Source organism: Bufo bufo, chromosome 3 (assembly GCF_905171765.1).
Source record: "Bufo bufo chromosome 3, aBufBuf1.1, whole genome shotgun sequence".
Classification (NCBI taxonomy): domain Eukaryota; kingdom Metazoa; phylum Chordata; class Amphibia; order Anura; family Bufonidae; genus Bufo; species Bufo bufo.
The window spans coordinates 45111417-45137744 of NC_053391.1; the positions used below are offsets into that span (position 1 = coordinate 45111417).

Here is a 26328-nt window from a genome sequence, read left to right on the forward strand (position 1 = left end):
CAATACTTAGGTTTATTTTATATTTATTTTTAAATGTAAAATTGGGATTTGGACTTATAATGTTTTTATGTTTTTTTACATAATAAGTTTTAACCCCCTTAGGTGGCTGGAACCTGGGATCTTTTCATCCCATGTCCCATTCACCATAACAGAGATGGTGAATGGGATCCATCCCTCTGTCTGCTGAGCTGTGCCTCGTGCATAGCTCAGCAGGCAAATTACTATGATAGCCCTGGGAACCTTCAGCAGGCCCCAGGCTGTCATGGTAACCAATTGGAGCCCAGTGATTTCACTAGACAGTTCTCAGAAATGAGACTCACTGGGGGAGATTTATCAAAACTGCTGTAAAGGAAAACTGGTTAGTTGCCCATAGCAACCAATCAGATTTCAGCTTTGTAGTTGCTATGGGCAACTAGGCCAGTTTTCCTTTACCCTGGTTTTGATAAATCTCCCACAAAATATATATTTATTGGCCTCAGCAGTCACACACCCCTTGAAGACATATCACAACTGAGGCCAGTGAATGGATTCAGTGGTCAACAGGTGACCAGAAGCAGTGGGGGTGGTACCCTCAGTGCTGGAGCTGAGCACCGGCGACTAGGAAAGTGGTTTTGTTTTTTTAGGCAGAGAAGATTCTGGGAAATATCTCTAATTGCGGTGGAGGTTGGACAACTCTTTTATCATTTATTCAAGGGGCTAGGTGATAAATATATATGCTTGCTGGCGGTGAAAAGAGGGGCGGTTTAGCATGCGCAGTGCCCCTCCATTCAAACCCTATGGGAAGGATGGGGACAACCGAGTACAGCGCTCAGTCCCATAGACACTTGGGTAAATGCATTAGGACTGGAGTTTCTTGCACCAGTCTTAATAGAAATCCCCACTGGCATACAAAGTATTAAGCGGTAATAATTCTGGATCATCGGCAGGAGGCCCGCGTGCCAGAAAAATTAATCTGCATCAACAATAGAGTTGCTGTAGATTTCTAATGTAATGTGCTCTAGCTTTCTGGCACACATGTTAAACACCCCCTCCCATCCACGTTTTGGAAAAGTGGCAAGGATGGCAGAGAAGGCCAAAAAAATTGTGACCTAGGTATGCCAGTTCTCTGGTATTTCAGAATATTACATTCCCCCATTGGACATAACAACACTGCGCATGCTTGACTGCTGGTCCATGTGAGCATGCAGTTAGAAGGAACAATGGACTGAGGACCTCTAGAGATTGGTGAGGGTCCTAAGAGTGGATCAAACATTGATCACCTATTATATGGATGGGCTGATAAATGTCCATTGTGGGACTGCCGTTTTCCTTTAAGGGGTTCTCCTATCTTTGATATTTATGACATATCTATAGAAGGAAGTTTTTAGCAACCACGGATGCCTCCAACCTCACTTAAGCCTCATTCACATCTCAGTGTTTCACGGACGTGTGCTCTACACCTCTCACTGACCACCTTCTCACAGATCTGAGCACGGACACGGATATGTGAATGAGGTTTTAGTGGTACAGGATTCAGTACTATGTTAAATGATAAAATTCTGCCTGCCTGCAGCCACCACTAGGAGGAGCTCATGAGTTTAAGTATGAACAGTCTGCAGGTATGGAAGGGCCACCAATAATCCTCTTTGCTTTCGTATGAGTATTTAGGTACAGGACTAGGGCGCCAAACTGAATCTTTTTCCCAGGTGAAGAAAAACCTAGGTACGACTTCAAAATCTATACCTTACTACTGTGAAGTAGAAATAAATCATATCCATATTACATGACTGTACTTTAGGTCCACCTTTCAACCATATGTGAATAGGCTTATGAAAATGGAGCCTTGGGGTCTCTACACTGATAATTTTGATTCTGCCCAGTAGTGGTCATTAAGTGTAACTTACCAATAGGTGTGCCAACTCCATAACCTTTCGAGTCAATGAGCCCTCCAATTTGGGTAAGGTTGCAGTTCCGTTGTGTGACAAACTCAATACTGGTGGACTCCATGAGCAGTGCGTAATCGGTGGTGAGAACCCGTTGAATGCCCTCATCATTGTTCTTTACAAGTGCCGTCTGCTGCCGGCTGCTCATAAATGCCCACATCTTCTCGTAAGTGGAAATTTTGGATTTCTGGAGGAAGGGAAAATTGTTGTTAGCAATGTATGCTGAAAGAGGTAATTTAATGATAACTCCAACCTGAATGGTTATGACTTATCCTAGGAGAAACAATAGAAATCTTTGTAAACCTGGGCAGACCTAGGGGCCTGTTACACAGGTCAAGGCCGGGCCAATCAAGTTGATCAGCACTCATTTAAAGGGCCTTTCACATAACCTGATACAAATTAATGGGGGCGAATGTTCGTTATTACGATCATTCATCCCCTATTCAGTTTGATTATTGTCGGCAAAGCATCTCCTTTTCCCACAGTGCAATGTGGTTAGGCAAATTGATGCCTTAAATGTTTTGCCTTAAACTGAATATACTCACATCTTTTATTTTTTAATAAATTGTATACCTTTTTCCTGAAGAAGCATTGCATGGCCTAAAACAGTGCTCATGCCGACTAGGGAGATATAGTACCCCACAGCTCCCCATAGTTAGGTCCAATACTCTTTGACGATTTCCTAATATATGTTTATAGTAATTGGAGCTGTGTAATTAGTTTTTTATAGAGCCTGAGCTCAATATCCACTGCATAGTCCTAGAGTTAGATGATAAAATTCTGCCTGTCTGCAGTCACCACTAGGAGGAGCTCACAAGCTTATTGCATACAATTTTATTATGGAGTTCCATGTATGAACAGTCTGCAGTAAGCTCTTAAGCTCCCCCTAGTGACAGCTGCAGGCAGTCAGAATGTTAATGTTTTCAATCCTTTCTATATCTATGCAGAGGACCTAGAGCTTAAAGAAGAACTCCAACCACTATAAAGACATATTACGGAATGATTCAGAACAGAATACAATGGCTCTAATGTCTATGGCTGCCTATAGATTCACCCGCCATGAAAGGGGTTGTTTCATGAAGACACCCCTGTTCTATTAGGTCATATGGTCTCCATGTAGCACAACATTTTCCCCACAGTGGCCACTGCAGGGGAATTGTCTGGCTGGCTGCCCCGTTAACAGATGAAAAACATTTCTGTTCGGAGAAAATCATCAGTTGCTTTGCTGGCTGATAATATCTCATTCACGTCGTCAGTGTTTTCCGTACTGTGAGGAAAGTTTCTGGGGCTGATAATAAATAGCCTGAGAACAGACATTCCTATTTCTTCCCTACTGATTTAATACAATGTGTGGACCGTCAGCCCCTCTGTTTCACTATGCCATAAAATATCAGTATTAAACTCTTCATCAGGACCACTCCACACAAAATCACCAATAAAAAACTCTCCGTAGAGTCCTTGAGATTAGGGAGCTGCAAGGAGAGGTCTACTATAAAGTAGACGTTTTTCCCTGAAATCAATCAAAACTCCGAAAGATAAGAGAGAATAATGATAGCAGCAGAAGAGTAGTGCTTGTTGGTCTTCAGGAAGATAGTGAGCTGGTCACAATGGATTAATGAAGACCAAGCCGTGTCAAACAATGATTGCAGCAGAAGAAGAGTGAACTGATCTTGTGGGAGGCAGTGACTTTGCTGATTACATTTACCAGCTTCAGGAAGCACATAAGCACATGACATAAAACATGTCAGCTGCAGAAGCGGGGTATGTGTGGTCAGTGGCATAACTAGAAATCAGTGGGCCCCACAACAAATCTTTAAATGACCCCCCCCCCCCCCCCCCGAAACTTCTTCACAATGCCCTCCTACCATGAAACCCTCACTCTTGTGGCAGGTCAAGATCGCTCTTTCAGACAAGGCCCAGCAGCCGCTCCGTCCGTTTCCTATAGTGTCTCTGTGTATAATGTCATTTTAAAATAATGCCCCGACAATAAAATCTTTTAGTCCTATTCCTGGGTGGGCCCCTTCTCAGTTCAAGCCCCAAAGCAACCGCTACTTCTTCTTCTCCTATAGCTACCCCCTGTGTGCTGTTCTTCTAAGAGACAGTGAGTTGGACCCAACTGTAAAATGCAACAGAGTCCAAAGAGCCACCAAAGTGAAGTGTTCAAAACTTAATTTGATGGCACAAAAGCCTAAAACAGCACATACAAAACTGCAATCACATTACTGGACTGTATATGACAGTGGCAGCATTAGATCATGGGAATAATGAGACAGCAGCAGAAGAGTGTTCTGATCTTGTAGCAGGCAGTAACCTATCCATTCCACTGAATACAGTTATGTTAGTGAGAGCATAGCTACATGTAAAAAGTGCAGTGTCATGAATTCAGTAGCCAACAAGATTATGGGAATGATGATGGCAGCAGAGGAGTAGTATGTTGATCTTGAGGGAGGAAGTGACCTGGACACATTATAAGAACCTGACAGGTTGTAACAGGGGCAGCAACAGAACACTGTAATGACAACCACAGAAAATATAAATAGATGCTGACAATGTATGACAGGTGCAGTATTAAATCATGGGAATGATAAAACAGCAGCAGAAGAGTGTTCTGATCTTATGACAAGTATTGACCTGCCCACGCATATTAGTACAGTTATTAAGAGTAGAACTACATGTTAGCAGTGTCATGAAATGAGTACCCAACCAGCTAATGGGAATGATGATGACAGCAGAAGAGGAGTATGCTGATCGTGAGGGAGGCAGTGACCAGGACAGATTATAAGAACCTGGCAAATTGTAACAGGGGCAGCAACAGATCACTTTAATGACAACCACAGCAAATGATAAATATATGCTGACAGTGTATGACAGGTGCAGTATTAGACCATGGGAATAACAAAATAATGGCAGCAGTGTTCTGATCTTATGGTAAGTAGTGACCTGTCCCCTGATATTATTACAGTTATATTATTGAGAGCAGAACTACATGTAAAAGGGGCAGTGTCATGAAATGAGTAGCCAACCAGCTAATGGGAATAATGGTGGCAGCAGGTGAGGAGTATGCTGAACTTGAGGATGGCAGTGACCCAGACACCAGGCAGGTTGTAACTGGGGCAGTGACAGATCACTGTAATGATAATCATAGCAAAAGAGGAATATATACGCTGACAGTGTAATTTGTAATTAAATTAAAGGTTGAATCGCTTTATAACAAGGGGCAGTGTCAGATCATGGGAATCAAAAGAATAGCAGAAGAGGAATCTATGATTACAGGAACAAAAAATATTGGGGAATATTTGATTGTATGATTATATTAACAAGGACCTGGCTACACATGACAGAGGCAGTGTCATAATGTTGTAAGATCAGGGAGATGATGACCCTAGCAGTCGCAGAAGGGTGTGCTGATCTTGATGGAGGCAGTGACCTGTCCACTCATTTGATTATGTTGACAGGGACAGAGCTGAATATAATAGGGGCAGTGTTGTGAGATGAGTAGCCAACCAGATTGGCCATTGTAATAAGAGCAGCAGAAGAGGAGCGTGCTGCTTTACTAGGAGGAAGCTACCTTGATATTCATATGATTACCAAGGAGGAAGCTGCCTATGACAGGGGCAGTGTCATCATGTGCATTGGATAACATTAGTCAATGTCAGACCATGTTATCCAAATGATGGTAGTAGCAGGACAGGTATATGCCTGCCTTGCTGAAGTCAGTGACCTGGACACTAATGTGAGTATGTCACTGGGAAGAGGGCTGCATATCATGGGTAGTTACGGAATAATAACAGCAGGATATAACTAGCGGCAAATTAGGAATGGAGGCCCCCATTCCCACCTTTAGGGCCCGGACTTGTACTAACTCCCTATTGCAGCCACATTTAAGAGAAGTGGGCATGCATGTGCATGGCCCTATACACTGGAGTCTATGGAAGTTACGGAGGCTTCGAAGGAAAGATCAACGCTAATGCGTTGCCTCTTCTGCCCATCCTATAATCTGGCCTTGTACAGGGTCAGTGATCTAAACACCTATTACCTTACTTAACCTGGCCATATACATATATTAGATAAATGTTGGATGGACATCTAATGTGTATGGGGGGGGGGGGGGGGTGACTATGGCTGATATTGGAGGAGATGAGGATATGGAAGTTCCTTTTGCTCTCAAGGAAATAAGCCACTACCATGTGTGTCCTGTAATGGCTTTCTTCCCTTTCCCTGTTCAGGCACATGTATGTTCATATGATGGAGGAGTCAGCTATCTAATGTAGATGGCAAGGCATGGAACAGACTACACGTGACACGGGTTGCATGATAAAGTAGACAGGTAAAAAGTGTCTTTAGCCAGTCACATAATTAGACAAGTCATTACTGCGGGATAAGCACATGTATACCGACTTTAAGGTGGGCAGAGACCTGTTCACTCATGAGATAATGTTAGTGAAAAGAATATAGAGATAAAAAATACTGTTTCCAATCAGATCATGAAAATTACCACAACAATTAGCCTTTATTCTAATCACGATTAAAATTGAAATAACCCTCTAAATGCAAAAAAAAAAGAATAATAATTGTGAAAACAAAAAATCTCAAATAATAGGAAAGATAAAAGGGGTAGTTTTGCATAGGTGTAGACTGATTGTTTTCTGGGACTCTGTCCCTAGGTCTCACCCTGTTCTTGAAGCCCTACCTACAAAATGGAAATCCCGCCCCGATAGGGGCGATCCCATATCAGGAACCTCCTCTATGCCCCTGGGGTGGCCCTGATTAAGGGATAAAGGACCTACTACTGTAGATTGGTTGATAGACTACCATAAGCACCAACAATAATAAACAAATCAAATGTCAAACCACCATATATATAGCAGTTGCCACAGTTAGGTTTAACTCACCATATACATAGCATCAGCCACAGTTAGTATACCAACTCCTTAGATAGAATATATTTCAAGGGTCACTTAAATGGTGCCCTATATTAATATCAAATCTTTTTAAAGTGATAATAACTCTTGATGTCCCTGTCCCGACGCATTTCGCCCCTTCAATCACAGGGCTCCTCAGGGGACATCTTGACAATAGTTGATAGGAGAAATAAATAATATCTACACTTCAAGCAATAATTGTTTGGAGCTGAGAAACCATACACATCAATCATGATAAGGCCTCATGCACACGACCGTTGTTTGCTTCCGCGTCTGTTCCGCCGATTTTAGCAATTCAGGTGCGGACCCATTCATTTCTATGGAGCCGTTGAAAATGCGGATAGTGCACCGTTTGCCATCCGTGTCCGTGATCCGTAGTTCCAGTCCGTCAAAAAGATATAACCTGTCTTATTATTTCCGCGGAAAACGGTCCGCGGACCCATTCAAGTCAATAGGACCGCTAAAAAACGCGGAGGCACACAAGATTTTCATCCGCGTCTGCGTCCGTTTTTTTCCTATCATTTGCATGGCAAACCTGTCTTAGACTTTTTTTTACATTCCTTTATGTCTGGTGGTCCTCCAAAAATAAAGGAGACCCACGGAAACAAAAACGGATCACGGAACAACGGAACCCCATTTTGCGGAACGGAACACAACAATGGTCGTGTGCATGAGGCCTAACAAAGATTATCCAGATGTAAGTTAAATATCTCCATAACATAATTCTCCCCCCCCCCCCCATTTTTCTTTTTATGTGTGACAGATATCCATACAAAGGGCAAGGCTTATTTAACTTTATCTTGTTATGTACCCAGTGTTTAAATCAATCAATCAATTGTCACATCTTAAATATAAACACTTGTACTTGCGTGCCCGATATCTATAATATCGATCTCCCCAGATTAGATGGCAATCGTCAGCTCAGCAGAGAGGAGGGGGCCGGAGTGGGCCTGGCGTCCGCAGTGGTGCCGCGGACACGTTGGGACAGGGACATCAGGAGTTATCATCATCAAAAGATTTGATATTAATATGGTGCACCATTTAAGTGACCCTTGAAATATATTCTATCTAAGGAGTTAGTATACTAACTGTGGCTGATGCTATGTATATGGTGATTTAAAGGAAACCTGTCACTGGGATTTGATGTAGGTTGCTAGATGGCCGCTAGCACATCCGCAATACCCAGTCCCTATAGCTCTGTGTGCTTTTATTGTGTAAAAAAACTGATTTGATCCATATGCAAATTACCCTGATATATGTCCTGTCCCGGAGAGGAGTCCAGCGTGAAGGAGTCCAGCACCGCCCCGGATCCTCAGAATCTTCTCCTTGCTCCCCGACGTCAGACAGCCAGAGCGCCGTAATCTCGCGATGCACGAGCTAGGTTAATTTGCATATGGATCAAATTGTTTTTTTTACACAATAAAAGCACCCAGAGCTATGGGGACTGGGTATTGCGGATGGGCTAGCGGCCATCTAGCAACCCATGTCCTCAGCTCTATACATCAAATCCCGGTGACAGGTTCCCTTTAAACCTAACTGTGGCAATGCTTGGCATTTGATTTGTTTATTATTGTTGGTGCTTATGGTAGTCTATCAACCAATCTACAGTAGTAGGTCCTTTATCCCTTTATCAGGGCCACCCCAGGGGCATATAGGAGGTTTCTGATATGGGATCGCCCCTATCGCGGCGGCCATTCCGTTTTGTAGGTAGGGCATCAAGAACAGGGTGAGACCTAGGGACAGAGTCCCAGAAAACAATCAGTCTACACCTATGCAAAACTACCCCTTTTATCTTTCCTATTTCTTGGGATTTTTTGTTTTCACAATTATTTATCTTTTTTTTTTTGCATTTAGAGGGTTATTTCAATTTTAATTGTGATTAGAATAAAGGCTATGTTTTAATGGTGGCAATCTGTGAACTTGTTTGTTGGGACACCATTGTCGTAAATCATACCTTTTGGCAGGTTATTGCCTCAGCTGTGATAATGCATATTTAATTTGAAAAATAGATCCAAAAATTATATGTGATTGTGCAATGGCCACACAGGCTCTTTATTGGCTGGACGTAAGAATTAAAAGGGTTTCTTGGTGCTTATCCTCAAGACAGCCCATCAATATCAGATTGGTGGAAGTTCAACCCTCTGAGCTTCCACCGATTAGCTGTTAGTGGCCATTCAAGTGAATGGGAGCTGGGGTGCATCAGTTCTGGAAACCACATAGTGGACAAAGCCTTCCATTCACTGTATAGTTTCTGGTGTTGGCGGTTGTCTGAAGCAGTTGAACGTCGAAGGTGTCTGGTGTCAGACCCCCATTGTTCTGATTTTGGCCTATCTTGGGCACTGATCAATATCAAGTGAAGTCCTTGGAAACCCCTTTCATATACAAGTTCCACAATATTTATATAAGAATGTTTCTTTTTAATGGATAATATAACATTCGTCTTGCTGTGGGATGCCTTATAGTCCCCTGATAAATTCTGATTGACGTAATCATTCAGAGTCAAACAAGTCACCAAAGTAGAATTAAAACCTTTTAGTGCAAACTCAAAAATGAGATTGCTTTAACCTGAACAGATCAGAACAAATCCCTTCTCCGGCACAAGTTATGCATGCATACACCTGCTCTTGTCTTTCACCATCTCCTTAATTATCTAGCCGAGAATTCTTCAATTAACACTAATTTCAAGCAAACTGGAATAGCAACGAGAGTTCACTGGTTTCTTAGGAACCAAAATGAAAGAACAATAACATTTTTGTAACCTGGATTTGTGCTGGTGCAGGGTAAATAGAGGAAACGCTGAAAAAAAAAAAAGAAGAAACGTCCAACATAATGTTTTACGGTCTTCGCAGACAACGGAGACGGCATTAGTCATCCGCTCGAAATAATTGAGCAGTTTAGAAAATACATCCTCCAATTCTTAGTATGGATGTAGTTGGTGAAATGTAAAGTAAACTAAGAGGGAATGTCCATCATGTTTTTTGTTCTTATCTAAATAGTTTCAGGGTTCAGTTGGTTTACTTTTGCTCTCCAAGACTATGGCTAGGTTCACAAAGAGTGTTTTGGAGGTTTAGATGGTTTTTCAGCCAAAGCCAGAAGTGGATCTAGCAGGAAGGAGAAGCAGATGTCCAGGGTCAGACTGGCCCACCAGATCACCATAGGATCCTCCGGGGAGCCCAAGCTCTGACAATAATGCACCCCTAGTAAAACAGGGCCTTAAAAGTAACCTGACATCAACTTTATGCTGACCTCACTGAAGACAGCATAAAGTAGTGACAGAAATGCTGATTTCGGTGTGTCACTCATGGGCTAATAGTAGGTGGTTGCCGAGAACCAGCTTTATAATCATTACAGCCCAGGTCTTGCAAAGAGTCAAATCTACCTGAGAAGAGTCCTGGTTATTCATAATCTCCTGCACTCTCACCCACCTGCTGATGATTGGCAGTTCTCTCCTAGAGAGAAAGGGAGAAAACTAGGTAGAAGACTGTCTGTCATCAGCAGGTGGGCAGGAATTTATGACTAACCAGGACTCTTCTCAGGTGGCTGTGACTCTTTTCCAGGCCCAGTCTGCAATGATTGTGATGTTGGTTCTCGGCAACCACTTACTTTTAACTTCTAAATGAAAAACTGCTAAAATCAACTCACCTGTCTCTACTTTATGCTGCTGTTAGTATGGGCAGCATAAAGTTGATGACAGGTTCCCTTTAAGGTCCCATATAGACACAGAGGTTGAGCCCTCAGAATCATTTCCTTTGGTGGGACTTCAGTTTCGATGCTGCAGACGTCCTTCCATTATATTTCTGAATCCTTTCTAACCCACTTCTGGCTTTGGCTTAAAAAAAAAAAAAAAACTGCAGGAGAATCTGCCTTAAAACCTCCTCCAAAAAACTAAGCGTTAAAGGGGTTGTCCTGAGGTATATAGAGTTTTTTTTTACTAATCTAAAAATACGCCTAAATTAGTCTGATGGCAGCCACACTATGCAGCTATGCAGAGAATTTGTAACGTGCTTTCAATAGTCCTGTGAAATCACACCACACGAACTAAAGAAGTCTATAAATCATCTTCTGATTACAGATTCCTATGTCCATGTCCCTACTGTAAACCATGTATTTGAACGGCTGTTAACAGTAGCTTAGCCAAGATGGCTGTAGCCATATTACCATGCAGAAAATTGAATAAAAAATTTACAATTAGAAAATATAAAAAAACTGATTAGTAAAATTTAAGTGAATGGGAGCAGAGCTGGACAGAGCTGTGTAGTTTTGGCATCAGAACTACTGCAGGACAGCTGATAAATATCAATAGACCATCACTTGTAAAGAAGTGGACAATCCCTTTAAGTTGACCTTGCTATTTACAGTATTTTAATCTTGACCAACTGCATTATAAGGCACTGTTCGGATTGTTTCAGCTTTGCATTTCTGATGCAGATTTTCTGAAAAACCCATGGTGGATTTGCCTATGGCAAACCTGTGCTGTGTGAACATGGCCTTAAAATCCCCACTTACACTAAAGGAAATACTACTCCTTACCTTAAAAAAGGTCATGGTGGATCCATCTCTCACAGCCCCGTACTCGATCTTGGTTTGTTTGGCCAAGTCATCTGCAGAATCGATGGGGGACTCCATTCTCTCCACCGTGAGGAAAGCAGCCAAGTTTGCCGTGTAGGAAGAGATGATGATCAGGGTGAAAAACCACCAGATACCTCCAACTATTCTGGTAGAAAGGGCTTTGGGCATTAGCTCTGATCCTGTTGCGAGACATAGCGAGCGTTATAAAACAAGACTTTAAGTGACATACACAATGACATTTTATACAGAGGGGACCTGCAGGAAATCTATGTCCCCCTCTCAATGTAATCAAGAGAGGAGCAAAGCTTTAGGTTGTTAGATTTAACCCAATCATCTACAGTACTGTATGATTTTAGGGTCAAAAAGCACTTTTATAAAAACTTTGTATATTTCATATCAGTGTTACGGATGAAAGCTAAGCTCTGATTGGCTACTGTGGGTGACTACCAGGCCAGTTGCTTTATTTATGAAAGAGAATACTTTTATACCTCACTTTACGCGGTCTAGCACTGCCCCTGTTTTAGCATACTGGATATTTTATCCGCACTATAGCAGTAAGAACATTTAACCTGTTTTGACAGTAAAGTAAGTATAAGTAAGTATATCTATCTATCCATCTCATATCTATCTCTTTATCTATCTCATATCTATCTATCTTGTATCTGTTTCTCATTTTATCGTAAACATTTTCACAGTTAATTAAAACAGACTAGAACACAATTTGAGGTCCTAACTCCGACTATGAACTTTTGGACAAAAGGTATCTATCCTCACATAGTAATATCACATACCGACTAACTGTGCTTCACAACCTACAGCCTCTTATATTGTCTCTCTGTTACAAGAGCGAAGGAGTCAATGAGTCATTTCTCATGAGCTTTAGGCCAGGCTTCCTTGTTTAGGTTTCTTAAAAGGGTTGTCCGCTGTTTGCTATTGATGACCTATCCTCAAGGAGTTGGACCCCCACCGATCAGCTGTTTGAAGTCAGTTTTTTGCAGCCAAAGCCAGGAACAGTTTGAAATAGAGGGGCATACAAACATTAAAACATAGAATATTGATGGCAGAAAAAGACCACTTGGTCCATCTAGTCTGCCCTTATATTATTTCTTTTTTTATCTTAGACATATGTATGTGTCCTCCATTTATGATTCATTCACCAAAAAACCTTAACATGGAAACCTTGTCTGAAGTGTAAGCTTTCCAATAGGAACAGGAATTCCAGATGATAAAAAATCCAATCTTTATTGTGTCCAAATGACCTGACCCATATAACGAGTGCCGCAGCTTTCCTATACACTAGTCACAAAAAGTTAGGGATATTTGGTTTGTGGGTGAAATTTCAGGACGAACCTAAAATGCCCTCTAACCTTTACAGGTGAACTTAATGTGGCCTTCTCTATACTTTTGAATGCACATGTCCAATGTTTCAATACTTTTTGCACAACTTGCTCTTCTCTAGGAGAAGGAGCTTAACAGCAAAATTCACAACAAGTGTTTGATACATGAATTTCCCAATACATTTTCTGGTTCAATTAGAATTGGTATTTAAACAGTTCTTCTCATCATGCTGTTCACATTTTGACATCATGAGACCAAGACGACATCTAAAAATTGATCAACAATACCTCGCCATTGCAAGGCTTTAAGCCGGATGTTCTCAGATGGAAGTGGCCACTGAGCTTAGAGTGTCAAAGAGTGTCATCAGCAGATTGAACAGAGCTACAGAGAGACTAGAAGAGTCAGAGAAAGGCAGAGAAGTGGACGTCCTTTGGCCACATTCTACACTGATTACAGCTTAATTGTGAACAATGCCCTGCGGAACCGGATGATGAATGCCACACAAATCCAGGCACATTTAAGGGAGGTGAGAGGCACCCAAGTGTCACATCAGACCATTCAAAATCATTTACATGCTAGATGATCTGCAAAGGTATCTGACCACAGGCGTCATCGTCTTGCATGGGCCAGGCAGTATCTACACTGGACGAGGGACCAGTGGGCCTCAATGCTGTTCACTGATGAAAGTCCAGTCATGCTGAGCAGGAATGATGGCCGCCAATGATATTGAAAACGTCAAGGAGAGCACTATGCATCAGCCACTGTTGTCACCATATGAGTCTTTGGTGGTGGTGGCGTTAAAGTGTGGGCAGGTGTGTCTAGTCAATACAGAACTGCCCTACACTTTGTGAATGGTACAGTGACAGCCCATACTACTTGAATAACATCATTAATCCAGTTATTGTGCCTCTGCATGAACAACACAGGCCTAATTTTACCTTCATGGACGACAATGCGCCAGCTCATCGAGATCGCATCATTAGGGGATGGTTGCTGGAGACTGGAGTACCTCAAATGGAGTGGCCTGCACTTTCTCCAGACCTGAGTCTCATTGAAAAAACCTATGGGATCAGCTGAGTCACCATGTAGAGGCTCATAACTCTGTAGCCCAGAACCTCAATGACCTGAGGGCCACCCTTCAAGAAGAGTGGGATGCCATGCTTCAGCAGACAATAAGTTGACTTGTTAACAGCATGAGACGTCACTGTCTAGCTGTAATTGATGCGCAAGGCAACATGACAAGTTATTGAGACATTTACATTTTTGTGGGGGTATACGCAGCACTGGTGTTGGCTTTTGTTTCATTATTTGTTTAGGATGAGGAAATCACCATTGCTGCTTCTACTTAAATGCCCTACTTTCATGATATAATATCACTGTAGCGTGAACTTTTTATGTTTTCCATAAATTTCACCCGAAAGCCAAATATTCCTTTTTGTGAGTAGTGTATACTAGATAACACAATGACTAATCTAAAACTTCCAAAAAACAATCTCTGTGACCCCCATCAGTGGTCCGGTCCTTTAAGATCTGCTCCTCTACTCTAGAGAACATTCCGTAAGAACATTCCTCATATTTTGCAGCATGAGGGAAACATGAAGTGACGAGGGTTTGGGGTTACCTGGCAGATTGTTCTTTTTCGTGATGAAGTATTTTGCTACAATTATTTTCTAACATTTTTTTGCCAGTCTATATGGCAGCTACGGGCTCTTGAAGCAATGTTCACTATTCAATTACATGTTTACCTGAAGTGATGCAAGCTCGGAGCGTCTCGCTATCTCATTAACTGTCAACAGGTTTGATTTGTACTCCCTTACGTACAGTGAGGAACAGAAGTATTTGAACACCCTGCGATTTTGCAAGTTCTCCCACCTAGAAATCATGGAGGGGTCTGAAATTCCCATTGTAGGTGCATTCCCACTCTGAAAGACAGAATAAAATAAAAAAAACTGGAAATCACATTGTATGATTTTTAAAGAATGTATTTGTCTTGCACTGCTGATCATAAGTATTTGAACACCTGAGAAACAGCAAGAATTCTGGCTCTCCAAGACCTGTTGCTGTGCCTTTAAAAAGTCCACCTCCACTCATTAATCTAACTTAGTAGCACCTATCTGAGCTCTTTATAGACACCTGTCCACCCCACAGTCAGTCAGACACCAACTACTACCATGGGCAAGACCAAAGAGCTGTCAAAAGACACCAGAGACAAAATTGTGGACCTCCACAAGGCTGGAAAGGGCTACGGGGCAATTGCCAAGCAGCTTGGTGAAAATAGATCAACTGTTGGAGCAATTGTTAGAAAATGGAAGAGGCTAAAGACGACTGTCAGTCTCCCTCAGACTGGGGCTCTATGCAAGATCTCACCTCGTGGGGTATCACTGATAAGAAAGGTGAGGAATCAGCCCAGAACTACAAGGGAGGAGCTGGTCAATGACATGAAGAGAGCTGGGACCACAGTTTCAAAGGTCACTGTGGATAGAACACTACGCCGTCATGGTTTCAAATCATGCATTGCACGGAACGTTCCCCTGCTTAAGTCATCACATGTCCAGGCCCGTCTGAAGTTTGCCAATGACCATCTGGATGATCCAGAGGAGGCATGGGAGAAAGTCATGTGGTCAGATGAGACCAAAGTAGAACTTTTTGGTCCAAACTTCACTCGTCGTGTTTGGAGGAAAAAGAAGGATGAGTGTCATCCCAAGAACACCATCCCTACTGTGAAGCATGGGGGTGGTAACATCATGCTTTGGTGGTGCTTTTACAGGGAGTGCAGAATTATTAGGCAAGTTGTATTTTTGAGGATTAATTTTATTATTGAACAACAACCATGTTCTCAATGAACCCAAAAAAACTCATTAATATCAAAGCTGAATATTTTTGGAAGTAGTTTTTAGTTTGTTTTTAGTTTTAGCTATTTTAGGGGGATATCTGTGTGTGCAGGTGACTATTACTGTGCATAATTATTAGGCAACTTAACAAAAAACAAATATATACCCATTTCAATTATTTATTTTTACCAGTGAAACCAATATAACATCTCAACATTCACAAATATACATTTCTGACATTCAAAAACAAAACAAAAACAAATCAGTGACCAATATAGTCACCTTTCTTTGCAAGGACACTTAAAACCTGCCATCCATGGATTCTGTCACTGTTTTGATCTGTTCACCATCAACATTGCGTGCAGCAGCAACCACAGCCTCCCAGACACTGTTCAGAGAGGTGTACTGTTTTCCCTCCTTGTAAATGTCACATTTGATGATGGACCACAGGTTCTCAATGGGGTTCAGATCAGGTGAACAAGGCCATGTCATTAGATTTTCTTCTTTTATACCCTTTCTTGCCAGCCATGCTGTGGAGTACTTGGACGCGTGTGATGGAGCATTGTCCTGCATGAAAATCATGTTTTTCTTGAAGGATGCAGACTTCTTCCTGTACCACTGCTTGAAGAAGGTGTCTTCCAGAAACTGGCAGTAGGACTGGGAGTTGAGCTTGACTCCATCCTCAACCCGAAAGGGCCCCACAAGCTCATCTTTGATGATACCAGCCCAAACCAGTACTCCACCTCCACCTTGCTGGCGTCTGAGTCGGACTGGAGCTCTCTGCCCTTTACCAATCCAGCCACGGGCCCATCCATCTGGCCCATCAAGACTCACTCTCATTTCATCAGTCCATAAAACCTTAGAAAAATCAGTCTTGAGATATTTCTTGGCCCAGTCTTGACGTTTCAGCTTGTGTGTCTTGTTCAGTGGTGGTCGTCTTTCAGCCTTTCTTACCTTGGCCATGTCTCTGAGTATTGCACACCTTGTGCTTTTGGGCACTCCAGTGATGTTGCAGCTCTGAAATATGGCCAAACTGGTGGCAAGTGGCATCTTGGCAGCTGCACGCTTGACTTTTCTCAGTTCATGGGCAGTTATTTTGCGCCTTGGTTTTTCCACACGCTTCTTGCGACCCTGTTGACTATTTTGAATGAAACGCTTGATTGTTCGATGATCACGCTTCAGAAGCTTTGCAATTTTAAGAGTGCTGCATCCCTCTGCAAGATATCTCACTATTTTTGACTTTTCTGAGCCTGTCAAGTCCTTCTTTTGACCCATTTTGGCAAAGGAAAGGATGCACATCACCTAATATGCTTAATTGGTAGTAGGCTTTCGAGCCTATACAGCTTGGAGTAAGACAACATGCATAAAGAGGATGATGTGGTCAAAATACTCATTTGCCTAATAATTCTGCACTCCCTGTATGTGAAGGCGACAGGACGACTGCACTGTATTAAGGAGAGGATGAATGGGGCCAGATTTTGAGCAACAACCTCAGAGCATTGAAGATGGGTCGTTACTGGGTCTTCCAACATGACAACGACCCAAAGCACACAGCCAGGATAACCAAGGAGTGGCTCTGCAAGAAGCATATAAAGGTTCTGGAGTGGCCTAGCCAGTCTCCAGACCTAAATCCAATAGAACATCTTTGGAGAGAGCTGAAACTCTGTGTTGCTTAGCGACAGCACTGAAACCTGACAGATTTAGAGGAGATCTGTGTGGAGGAGTGGGCCAAAATCCTTTTTCCAGTGTGTGCAAACCTGGCCAAGAACTACAGGAAACATTTGACCTCTGTAATTGCAAACAAAGGCTTCTGTACCAAATATTAACACTGATTTTCTCAGGTGTTCAAATACTTATGTTCAGCAGTGCAAGACAAATACATTCTTTAAAAATCATACAATGTGATTTCCTATATATTTTTTTTTAATTCTGTCTCTCAGAGTGGGAATGCACCTACAATGCGAATTTCAGACCCCTCCATGATTTCTAAGTGGAAGAACTTTCAAAATCGCAGGGTGTTCAAATACTTCTGTACCTCACTGTAAGTGACACCGTAGAGTTCTCAAGACGTATCTCTCGAAGTGCATCTCCTGGTGCCCAACGGCTTCTTAGTCTGTATCATTTGCTAATTGCAACTTTTGTCTAGAGTGTTTCAGTCTAGGGGGTTCTGAGAAATGTAAATTTTCCTAAAAAATCAGATGAATAATTAACATACAACAAGGCATTTCATTAGTGATGTCAATTAGATGGCGCTTTGTTTCCTTGGTGCTGCCTCCTTCAGGGCCCAGCACTGAACTACTTCCTTCAGGGGTTACTGTTTCTCATTGAAGAAACACTGTGCATTTCGAGATTTTTTTTTCACGCAATGCTCCATGGGAGAAAGTATTTAAAGGGAGCAGAATATGCACATTAACTCATACTAACCAACCAGAGACGTCCATCTGTAGACAGCCATACTGATCAGGAGCAAGAACCCCGAAACAGAGCAGTCTACAAGGGGTGTCTCTGGTTTGGTAAATGTTAAAAGTATTTTCTCGACTCCTGATATTGACAATCTATCCTCAGCTGGGGTGGACTGGGAACTTTAAATAGGCCTGGAAAACAATCCTAAAAATGGTCCCATGTTGTCGGGGGGTCCAAACTGACATATAGGCAGGGTCAGCAATACCATAGTGCAAAATACCATCCCATCAGAATTGTATACCTGCCATTTCCTGTCCTACTCCAGTTGTCTCTGATAAATATATGGAGCAGAGTGCATAGGAGGCAAGATGCGGGCCACAGCAGTTAAATTCTGGAGGGTATGTGCGGTCACTGGCCAAGCTCATTATGTACCCAGCCAGTGGCAGAGAGGAGGACTTGGGTGGCCCCCTGGACATCAGCTCACTGGGAAATCTCCTTGTAAGGTCTATGGCCAAGGTCATGGTAAGGTCATTAATATCTGATCGGTAAGGGTTCGACACCCCGTTCCCCTACTAATCAGTTCTTGCCTGTAGCCTCCGATGCTGGAATTAGAACTGTCAATGGAACAAGAAGCACAGCGCCGTTCGAAGTGTAGTGGTTGTGCTGCATTACTGCAGCTCAGCTCTGATTCACATTAATAGGAGCCGAGGTGCAGTAATCCAGGATGGCCACTACAATTTGAACAGCGCTGTGTTTCCTGTTCCATTCACAGTGCTAATTCCAGAGCTGGAGGTAGGGGTGCAGGGTATTTGACCTTCTCCAATCGAATATTAATGCCCTATTCTGAAGATAGGTCATCAATATCAGGAGCCTGGAAAACCCCTTTAATTTGCAACTGCCAACAGGATGAGATCACTGTATTTTAACAGTCCCTGTTGTGTTCAATGTTAGCTGTCTAAATCCATATACAGTGAGCTCCCCCTAGTGGTGATTGCAAAATTTGATCATGTAACTTTATGACTGTGTGAGGAGAACAAATTTGGAGCTTGCTGTTTTAAATAAGATTTTCTGACATAATCTCTCATATATCTATCCACCTCAAATCTATCTATCTATCTATCTATCTATCTATCTATCTATCTATCTATCTATCTATCTATCTATCTATTTATCTATCTATGATATGAAATCTGGAGATGGAAAAACTATGATGATTAAGATGATTTCATAAGCACATGTCGGTTTGTGTTTGGAAGAGCTAATATTTGTTTTATCTTTACCTCCCACACTCAAGTCTTTACTTGTCCTATATCCAGACCTCTTCAGCTTCCAGAAATAACACCACACTGGTCAATCACTACTTTTTCAAGCGGAGGCCCCAATGCTGAGATCTCCAATGATCGAGTTGTAGGAGAACCAGAACCAGGCAGCAGTTGTTTATACGCTCTAACGGGGCATATGGACAAGGGTTGTCCCATCCACTGATGTATGGGGGAAGGTCCTGTACCAGAGTTGTATTACCAGATGCAGTGCATGGACACAGGTGGCGCTGTTTCTGGTAACACAGCTTTTACATGATACAGTTTTATAACTTTAAATAAGCAATTGCTGGCGTCTTATTATTTTTTTCTCTTCATGTACTTTTGGACCTTTGATTCTTTATAAACAAATAATAATAATTATTATTATTCTTTTTTTTTTTTTTATATATTATTATTATTATTATAATATTGTAGGTATCATTAGATATTATTAGATACCGTTAACTTGTATTAAATATTAACCAGACCAGTAGATTATGACTGACACCAAATTTTTGGAGAAATATTTGCTAAGCCTAGTTTTTTGAGCATCTGGCTCTTCGGGCTTTGTGAAAAAAACAGGATTTCCAGCATGCTTCTTTTGAACCCCACCCGAAGAGCCAGAGGTCTTGGGTACCTGGCCTAAGGTCCCAGATCATTGCAAGTTAATTCATACAGGACAACATCAGCATGCAAGTGTTTCTATCAGGAATCTGGGTCAGAGACAATACTTGCTGAAGTCTCTTTAATATGGCAGACATGACAGCCAATCCTGATCCAGACTTTGCTCACGCTCTGTAGAAAAGAGAAAGTCTGATCATCACACTTAAGAATTGAAACAAAGACGGCTTCCAGTCAAGCACAACATCTATTTTGTACAATGCAAGAAGAGCATGACACTAAGTGCAGAGGGTACACAATGATCCATGGTTTATTAACGTTCACACTCTGTAGGCCAAGCACCTTCATCCATGGAACAAACGGCCATTTTGGGGGGAAAAAAACTATGCGTCCTTCCATTGATGAAGGAGCTTTTGGCGACCCGCTTGCCATCACAAGAACTATGCAACTGGTGCATAAACCATGGTTGATTTATGTTTTTTTTTTTATATTTCTTGAAAGACAAGCAGAGTCTGGTTGGGGCTGACTGTCATGTACCCAAGGTAATGGTAACTAGCGGACACTGCATCCCACAGTGTGCTGTGGATGCTGGTAAACTCCAGAGATATGACTTCTTGGGATATTGCACACAATGGAAACAAGGGTCTAACACAAAGGTGGACACGTTCTACAACAAAGACCTATTACTGTAACACCTTATGCCGCTTATGCTGTCTTAAAGAGAGAAAACAGACAAGAAGTGCAGACATTTTTTGTTTTTTTATTCCCAAAAATATCAAGAATTATTTATTTTCTTTTTTTTCTACAAATCATTGACTGAGGCTTAAATTCCTCTAAGTGGAGGCATATAAGAAAATATTTTTATTAAAGATAAAATTTCGAGTCTCAACGTGTAGACTGAATGAAGGCAAAATTAATCTGGGAATAGTTGGGGGATGAAATGTTGTCCAGTAACACCCTAAGGTAAGAAGATAAGGTCCTCCCTCTGACCCATGCAGCTTGCAAGACTGAGAGAGGTGGAATCCCACCTGCAGCTGTCAGTGAAGTGGGTTACCCTAGGACTTGTTCACACACTAGATTTTGTCCATGGATTTCGGCATGGAATCATTGCAAATATCCACACAGAATCCATGCCCCACTGTTTTCTAAGGGAATCCCTAGAATTCCAGACTTCATGGAAAGGGGACATGTACAGAGGTTTCTACATTAAATGGTGGTAAGCCACAGGTGGATCTGCATCAAGCAAAATGCAAAACCTCGGTAGAAACCCAAGGTTCAGCCTCCAATTTCTACAGCGAATTCCATGTGAACTTACTTTTAGCTCCTCCACCAACAGCTCGTGGAAACCAACAGCTTGTAATACTCAGTTGTTGCATTAAATGATCCTAGGACATCTGCACCTCAGTGGAAGGCTTGTAATGTAAATGTGATAGAAATTTTTAGCCCCTATCTCCGAAGACAAGTGAAACTTTATAAAGATTTTACTCACCCATACTAAAGCAGAGATTTTGAAAAGTAAGACCGAAGTAAACTTCCTGATCCATGAGTGGATCTCCTAAAAGCCATGTTGCCTAACTGATAGTGGTATCAAAAATGGCTTGCTAAATTTTTAACAGTAATTCATATCTACCCTGGACTTTATAGCAGAATTGACAAATATTTCAATAGGAAATGATTGGAAGCCATGATAGTTGTGTCAACAGAGCCTTCTATGATTCAGTCCCCTTTAAGAATTGAAGCCATGATGGTTGTGCCAACATGGCCATCTGGTGTTTTAGTCCAGAATTCATGAGGCCAGGGACAATAGTGCCACTTGGGTTTTCGAACCCCCATTAAGAACAGAATCCATGATGGTAGTTTCAACAGAGCCATCTACACTTTCACTAGTGTAGTATTAATACAGCCTTCATTCTTTTTTGCTAATAATAATCTATTGGTTACAATCTCTCCTTTACAGAAGTTATTGGACAGATGTGATTGATGAGTCTGGGTGATGTCTTGTTACATTTCGCTCCTGGGATAAGATCATTTATAATTTATGTCATAGACAGTGATCATCATACAGGACGTTGTGCACTCAGGATTACTGCTATAATACAACCTGTCCTCTGATCTGCATGAGATATTAGAGATGAGCCTTTTTAATATAGGGTTTGTACAATGAAATATATATACAGTTTTGCCCTTGCAAGATGGTTTCTTCTTTACTACCATTTGTATGTACGTTAACTTCATGGTTCAAATATCCAGAATCCTACCCTACCCTGAATTACCTTACCAGGCTGTATATAGATGAGACTTACCTGTTTGGATGGTTCTGAGTGAAGTTATGGTGGTTTAGGGTGTGACCTATATGTTTACATTTAAAGAGGCTGTCCAGGTTTATAAAATTCACAGCGGTATTGCAGCTAAGTTATGACTATTTTGGGTGTTGAGTTGTAAGAGACAAGCATCCAAAAAGTATTATGATGTGCATTATTTGTACAGTGATTTTCTTGATGCATAATTCAAGCAGGAGAGTATCAGTAAGAATACTCTCTGTCTTAATGTCCCACCCTCTGATCAAGCCATTAGTTGGAGGCGATAACTGCAGTATTAGCAAGTGCCTTCTAACAAGGGTCAGACTGGACTTCCTCGAGCCTACAAGCGAAGACGATACTGGAGGCCCACCACCCAACTACACAGAACTGGTACATGATAATCCCACCATAATCTCTACTTGAACCCATTGGACGAGCTGTTTACCCCTCATCCTCCAGAGAAATATCTCCTAAAGAACAACTGTAGTACAAAGTTAGCTAAGAAAGTTTAGAGGGTGGCATGATATAAAGAAAACGTATGAGAGATGGATCACAAGGACTCCGAAAGAACCTTTCATGGTAAGCTACTGTTTATCCACCAAAATGTCTACAAAAAATAGGAGAACTCAACGTTTTACCATTTTGCCTCTATACAAAATAAATGAACACAATGTCTGAGGTCAGCATCTTTAAAGCGACTCATCTCTGAGGAACTCTATAGTGATCCTAACTACCACCCAGTGATGAACATGGGTAAGCCATCTCCCAATCTTAACCTTCCACTGAGCTTATGGTAAGTCTTGAAGTCTGATGATTTCCCTTGCTGTGAAAAAATGAAAATACCTCATAATCCCAAGGAGGTTGTGAAATATTCTTGTGTGAGGGTTTCTGATTTTTAGGGTTTCTCCAAACAAATGTTAAACGTATGAATTAATTGTAAAATAAGTTTAAAAAACAACTTAACACTGACTACTTCAGCTACACAGAACTAACATGGCTGCTAGGAAATTTGCGCAAACAGCATCAGACTGTAGTCCCTTGGGCCCACCAGAATAAATGATTCTGAGGGCCCACCCTCCATGTATTTAGGATCTTAAGGGCCTTCTTTTATTAGGGGCCCATTATTGTCAGAGCTTGGACCCACTGGAGGATCCTTTGGTATTCTGATGGGCCAGTCCGACCATGGGCGCAAAGAAGACAACGTGGTAAGTGAAGTTTTTGAATTTACAGAGCTTGTAATGGTAAGCTTTTGCCCAGACTGCATAAGGTCCATCTACTAATATCCTCTGCCCTTCTTTTTATCATTACCTGATGGATAATAAGATCTCTTTGCATGGTGGAAACTATACAGATTACAAAATAACATCTGGAAGATGTTCATCTGGCACAAGAGGTACGTGACATTATGTTGTCTATACTGCGGAGTTTGCCATTTACAGTAAGTAGGCATGGCCATCTCTCTCTCTGCTTAAGTCACATTAAAGCATGGCATTCCAGGAAGCTGACATAAGGGTTTACAGTGTAACATAGGGGTACGGCAGTGGAGTTTACCAGCACAGAAGGCCCCAAGCAGACTGTGGGAGGTGTCTGACAATCAAGTTGTGACCTTAGTACCTTGTTGCATGAGAGCTCCAACTCCAAACCAGAAACTATTTAGCAAAGTAAAATTGTTTTCCACGACATCTGAGTCAGGGTTGCACGGGTGTGGGTTATACCACTCGTATGGGGTGAACCTGTGGTTTTTAACAGAGACAGTCTGTGAACATCAGATAAGTACAAAGCATCGGCAAACCTGCTTAAACAATGTGAAGAAAAAAAGAAGGGGTTAAGCATTGCTACATACAGTATAAAGCATTTCACAAGGTTTTGCTGTCATTTTCAGATAAAACGCATTGAATAGACCAGTGGAGAGGATTAAAGGGGCACTCCAGGCAGACCTGAGACAATTTGCTACGGCTAATGCTAGATATGAGTGGGTGGAACATGATAGCATTGCCTCTTTGGCAAACTTTGAATTCTTGTTTCATGCACCTCCCCCCTAGGACAGGATCCAGATAGAACACATTGTATAGGTTTTGCTTGGAGTGTTCTTTTAATATATGCCAAAAGATTTTTCTTGGTAAACATCTTATCAGGATAATTTTTGTCAAATCAACATTTATCCTGAAATTCTGATCGAATTCCGCTTCATCGGATTCAATTCGCTCAACACTATTCATTACCAAGAATTTTGACTATGTGGCAACAAGCCATTTTAGAAGGGTGGGTAAAGAGAGTGAAAAAAAATCTAATGTCCGATGTACAGTTAGCCTATTTTTGGTCTCAAACTGCCATGCTAGCCAACAGTTGGCCAACTCATCCCAGATATGGCAATATTAAAGTGTGCCGCCAGTTATAAACAGGTTTTCAGACATGAATAGTAGGGGTGAATATAAGAAATTTTGTAATATATCTTATTAAAGAATTATGCCTCCTTCTGGGCTTTATTGCTCTTTTCCTTCATCCAGCCTCTTATCACTAGTATCTCCATCTCCAGTCTCACACACAGAAGGAGGAGGCATAATGAAGCTGCTGCCGGCCAGTGACTGATTTATTACCTCACTATCAACAGTGGTAGAGCCTCATCCTACTAAATAAAGTAGAGTCAAATGTGATAAGTGTAGCAGAGCTATAAAACTGCAGTTTGTGTGTCTCTCATCCAGCAGCCTCCTCCTCTACCCTCCTCTCTCCAGAGACATCAATGTTAAAAGCTGGAAAGAGCAAAGCAGCCTGACAAAAGCAGATAGAAGTCTTTTTATTTAACAAGATATATTACAAAGTTTCTTATATTCACATGCACTAATCATTTATGTAAAGTTGTTTTATAACTGGAGGTACGCTTTATATGTGTATGATGGCCTTTAGCCTTGGTGGAGGACCCACTCAGCATCCTGGTCCAATTATTATTTAAAAAAATGATTTACTTTTTATATAATATTCTTGGGTATAATTGAGAAAGGTAGGATGAACGATCATTGGAGGTCAAAATGTATACATATCAATCCAGCCCTATTTATGAAATGATCGTCATACGATTGTCTACGATCGTTCAAGTAGATTGTGTGCAAACAAGTGAGTGAGTAACCGACAAGTGGGTCTTGCTGTCTTTCTCTTTAGAGGCAGGAAAGGCATGAATGCTACAACCCAGGAGACTGTAGAAAGGAGACCCCAGATCTTACTGATTTCTCCTCCCTTCCTTTTGGACACCCCTATCTACATCATTCATTAATGTTAGGCAGTGAGTAATCGACAATGACAATGAATTATGGCACGTTTCTCTTCTAAAGGGGGAAAGGCCTGTATGAGGATGACCATGTGGTCAATATAGCATCCATAGAGAGGAAAGAGACCTTAGCTCCATCCTTATGGACAGAATGAACCTGTATGATGCTTCCCCTGTACAACAGCAAGTAATTCTAGCGTGCAAGTTGCAGTAACTGGCCAAAGGGTCATGCTGCTTTGTCATCTAGAGGAAGGCAAAGCATGAGGCAGAGATGAGGCTGATGGAACGGAGATCCCAGCTTCTGCTGGACCCTTTTTCATGAGTGACTGAAACTGTGCAGAACTCCTTCTCTACATAGGCATGTAATGCTTGAAAACAGGGCAGTGGGTAACTGGCCAGAGGAACATGCTGCCATTCTCTTCCAGAGCAAGGGGAAGAAGTTGGACTCAACAAGTACCGGACCCTCATGACCTTGAACAATTATAACCCGGTCCCATTTTAAATCTTTCTATAGGCCTTCCTTGTCTCTATGTATACCCCTGATAACTCTAAAATAACATTAAAGGGGTTTTCAGTGATTTTCATATTGATGGAGATTGGGCATGGGTCCGATTTAAGGCATCCCCGCTGATCCATGAGCACTTAGGCCTCTACCTAGGCCATGTGACATAAGGTTCATCGGTCACAGAGATTGGGCAGGGGTCCAACTCAAGGCGTCCCAGCTGATCAGCTCTATGAAGACGCAGCGGTGCTCCATGAGCACTTAGGCCTCTCCCTAGGCCATGTAACATAACGTTCATCAGTCACAGAGATTGGGCAAGGGTCCGACTCACGGCATCCCAGCTGATCAGCTCTATGA

General features: G+C 41.8%; 1 protein-coding gene across 1 annotated transcript in view; it reads right to left on the reverse strand.

The window, feature by feature from the left end:
- The window catches only part of GRIK1 (glutamate ionotropic receptor kainate type subunit 1), a 209684-nt gene that overhangs the window by 31874 nt on the left and 151482 nt on the right, over nucleotides 1–26328 (reverse strand). Inside the window, exons 13-15 of the mRNA XM_040422093.1 lie at nucleotides 23822–23940; nucleotides 11375–11592; nucleotides 1884–2109 (exon numbers count right to left, since the gene is read on the reverse strand). Coding sequence (XP_040278027.1) covers nucleotides 1884–2109; nucleotides 11375–11592; nucleotides 23822–23940 — 563 coding nt within the window. The remainder of the gene's footprint in view (nucleotides 1–1883; nucleotides 2110–11374; nucleotides 11593–23821; nucleotides 23941–26328) is intronic.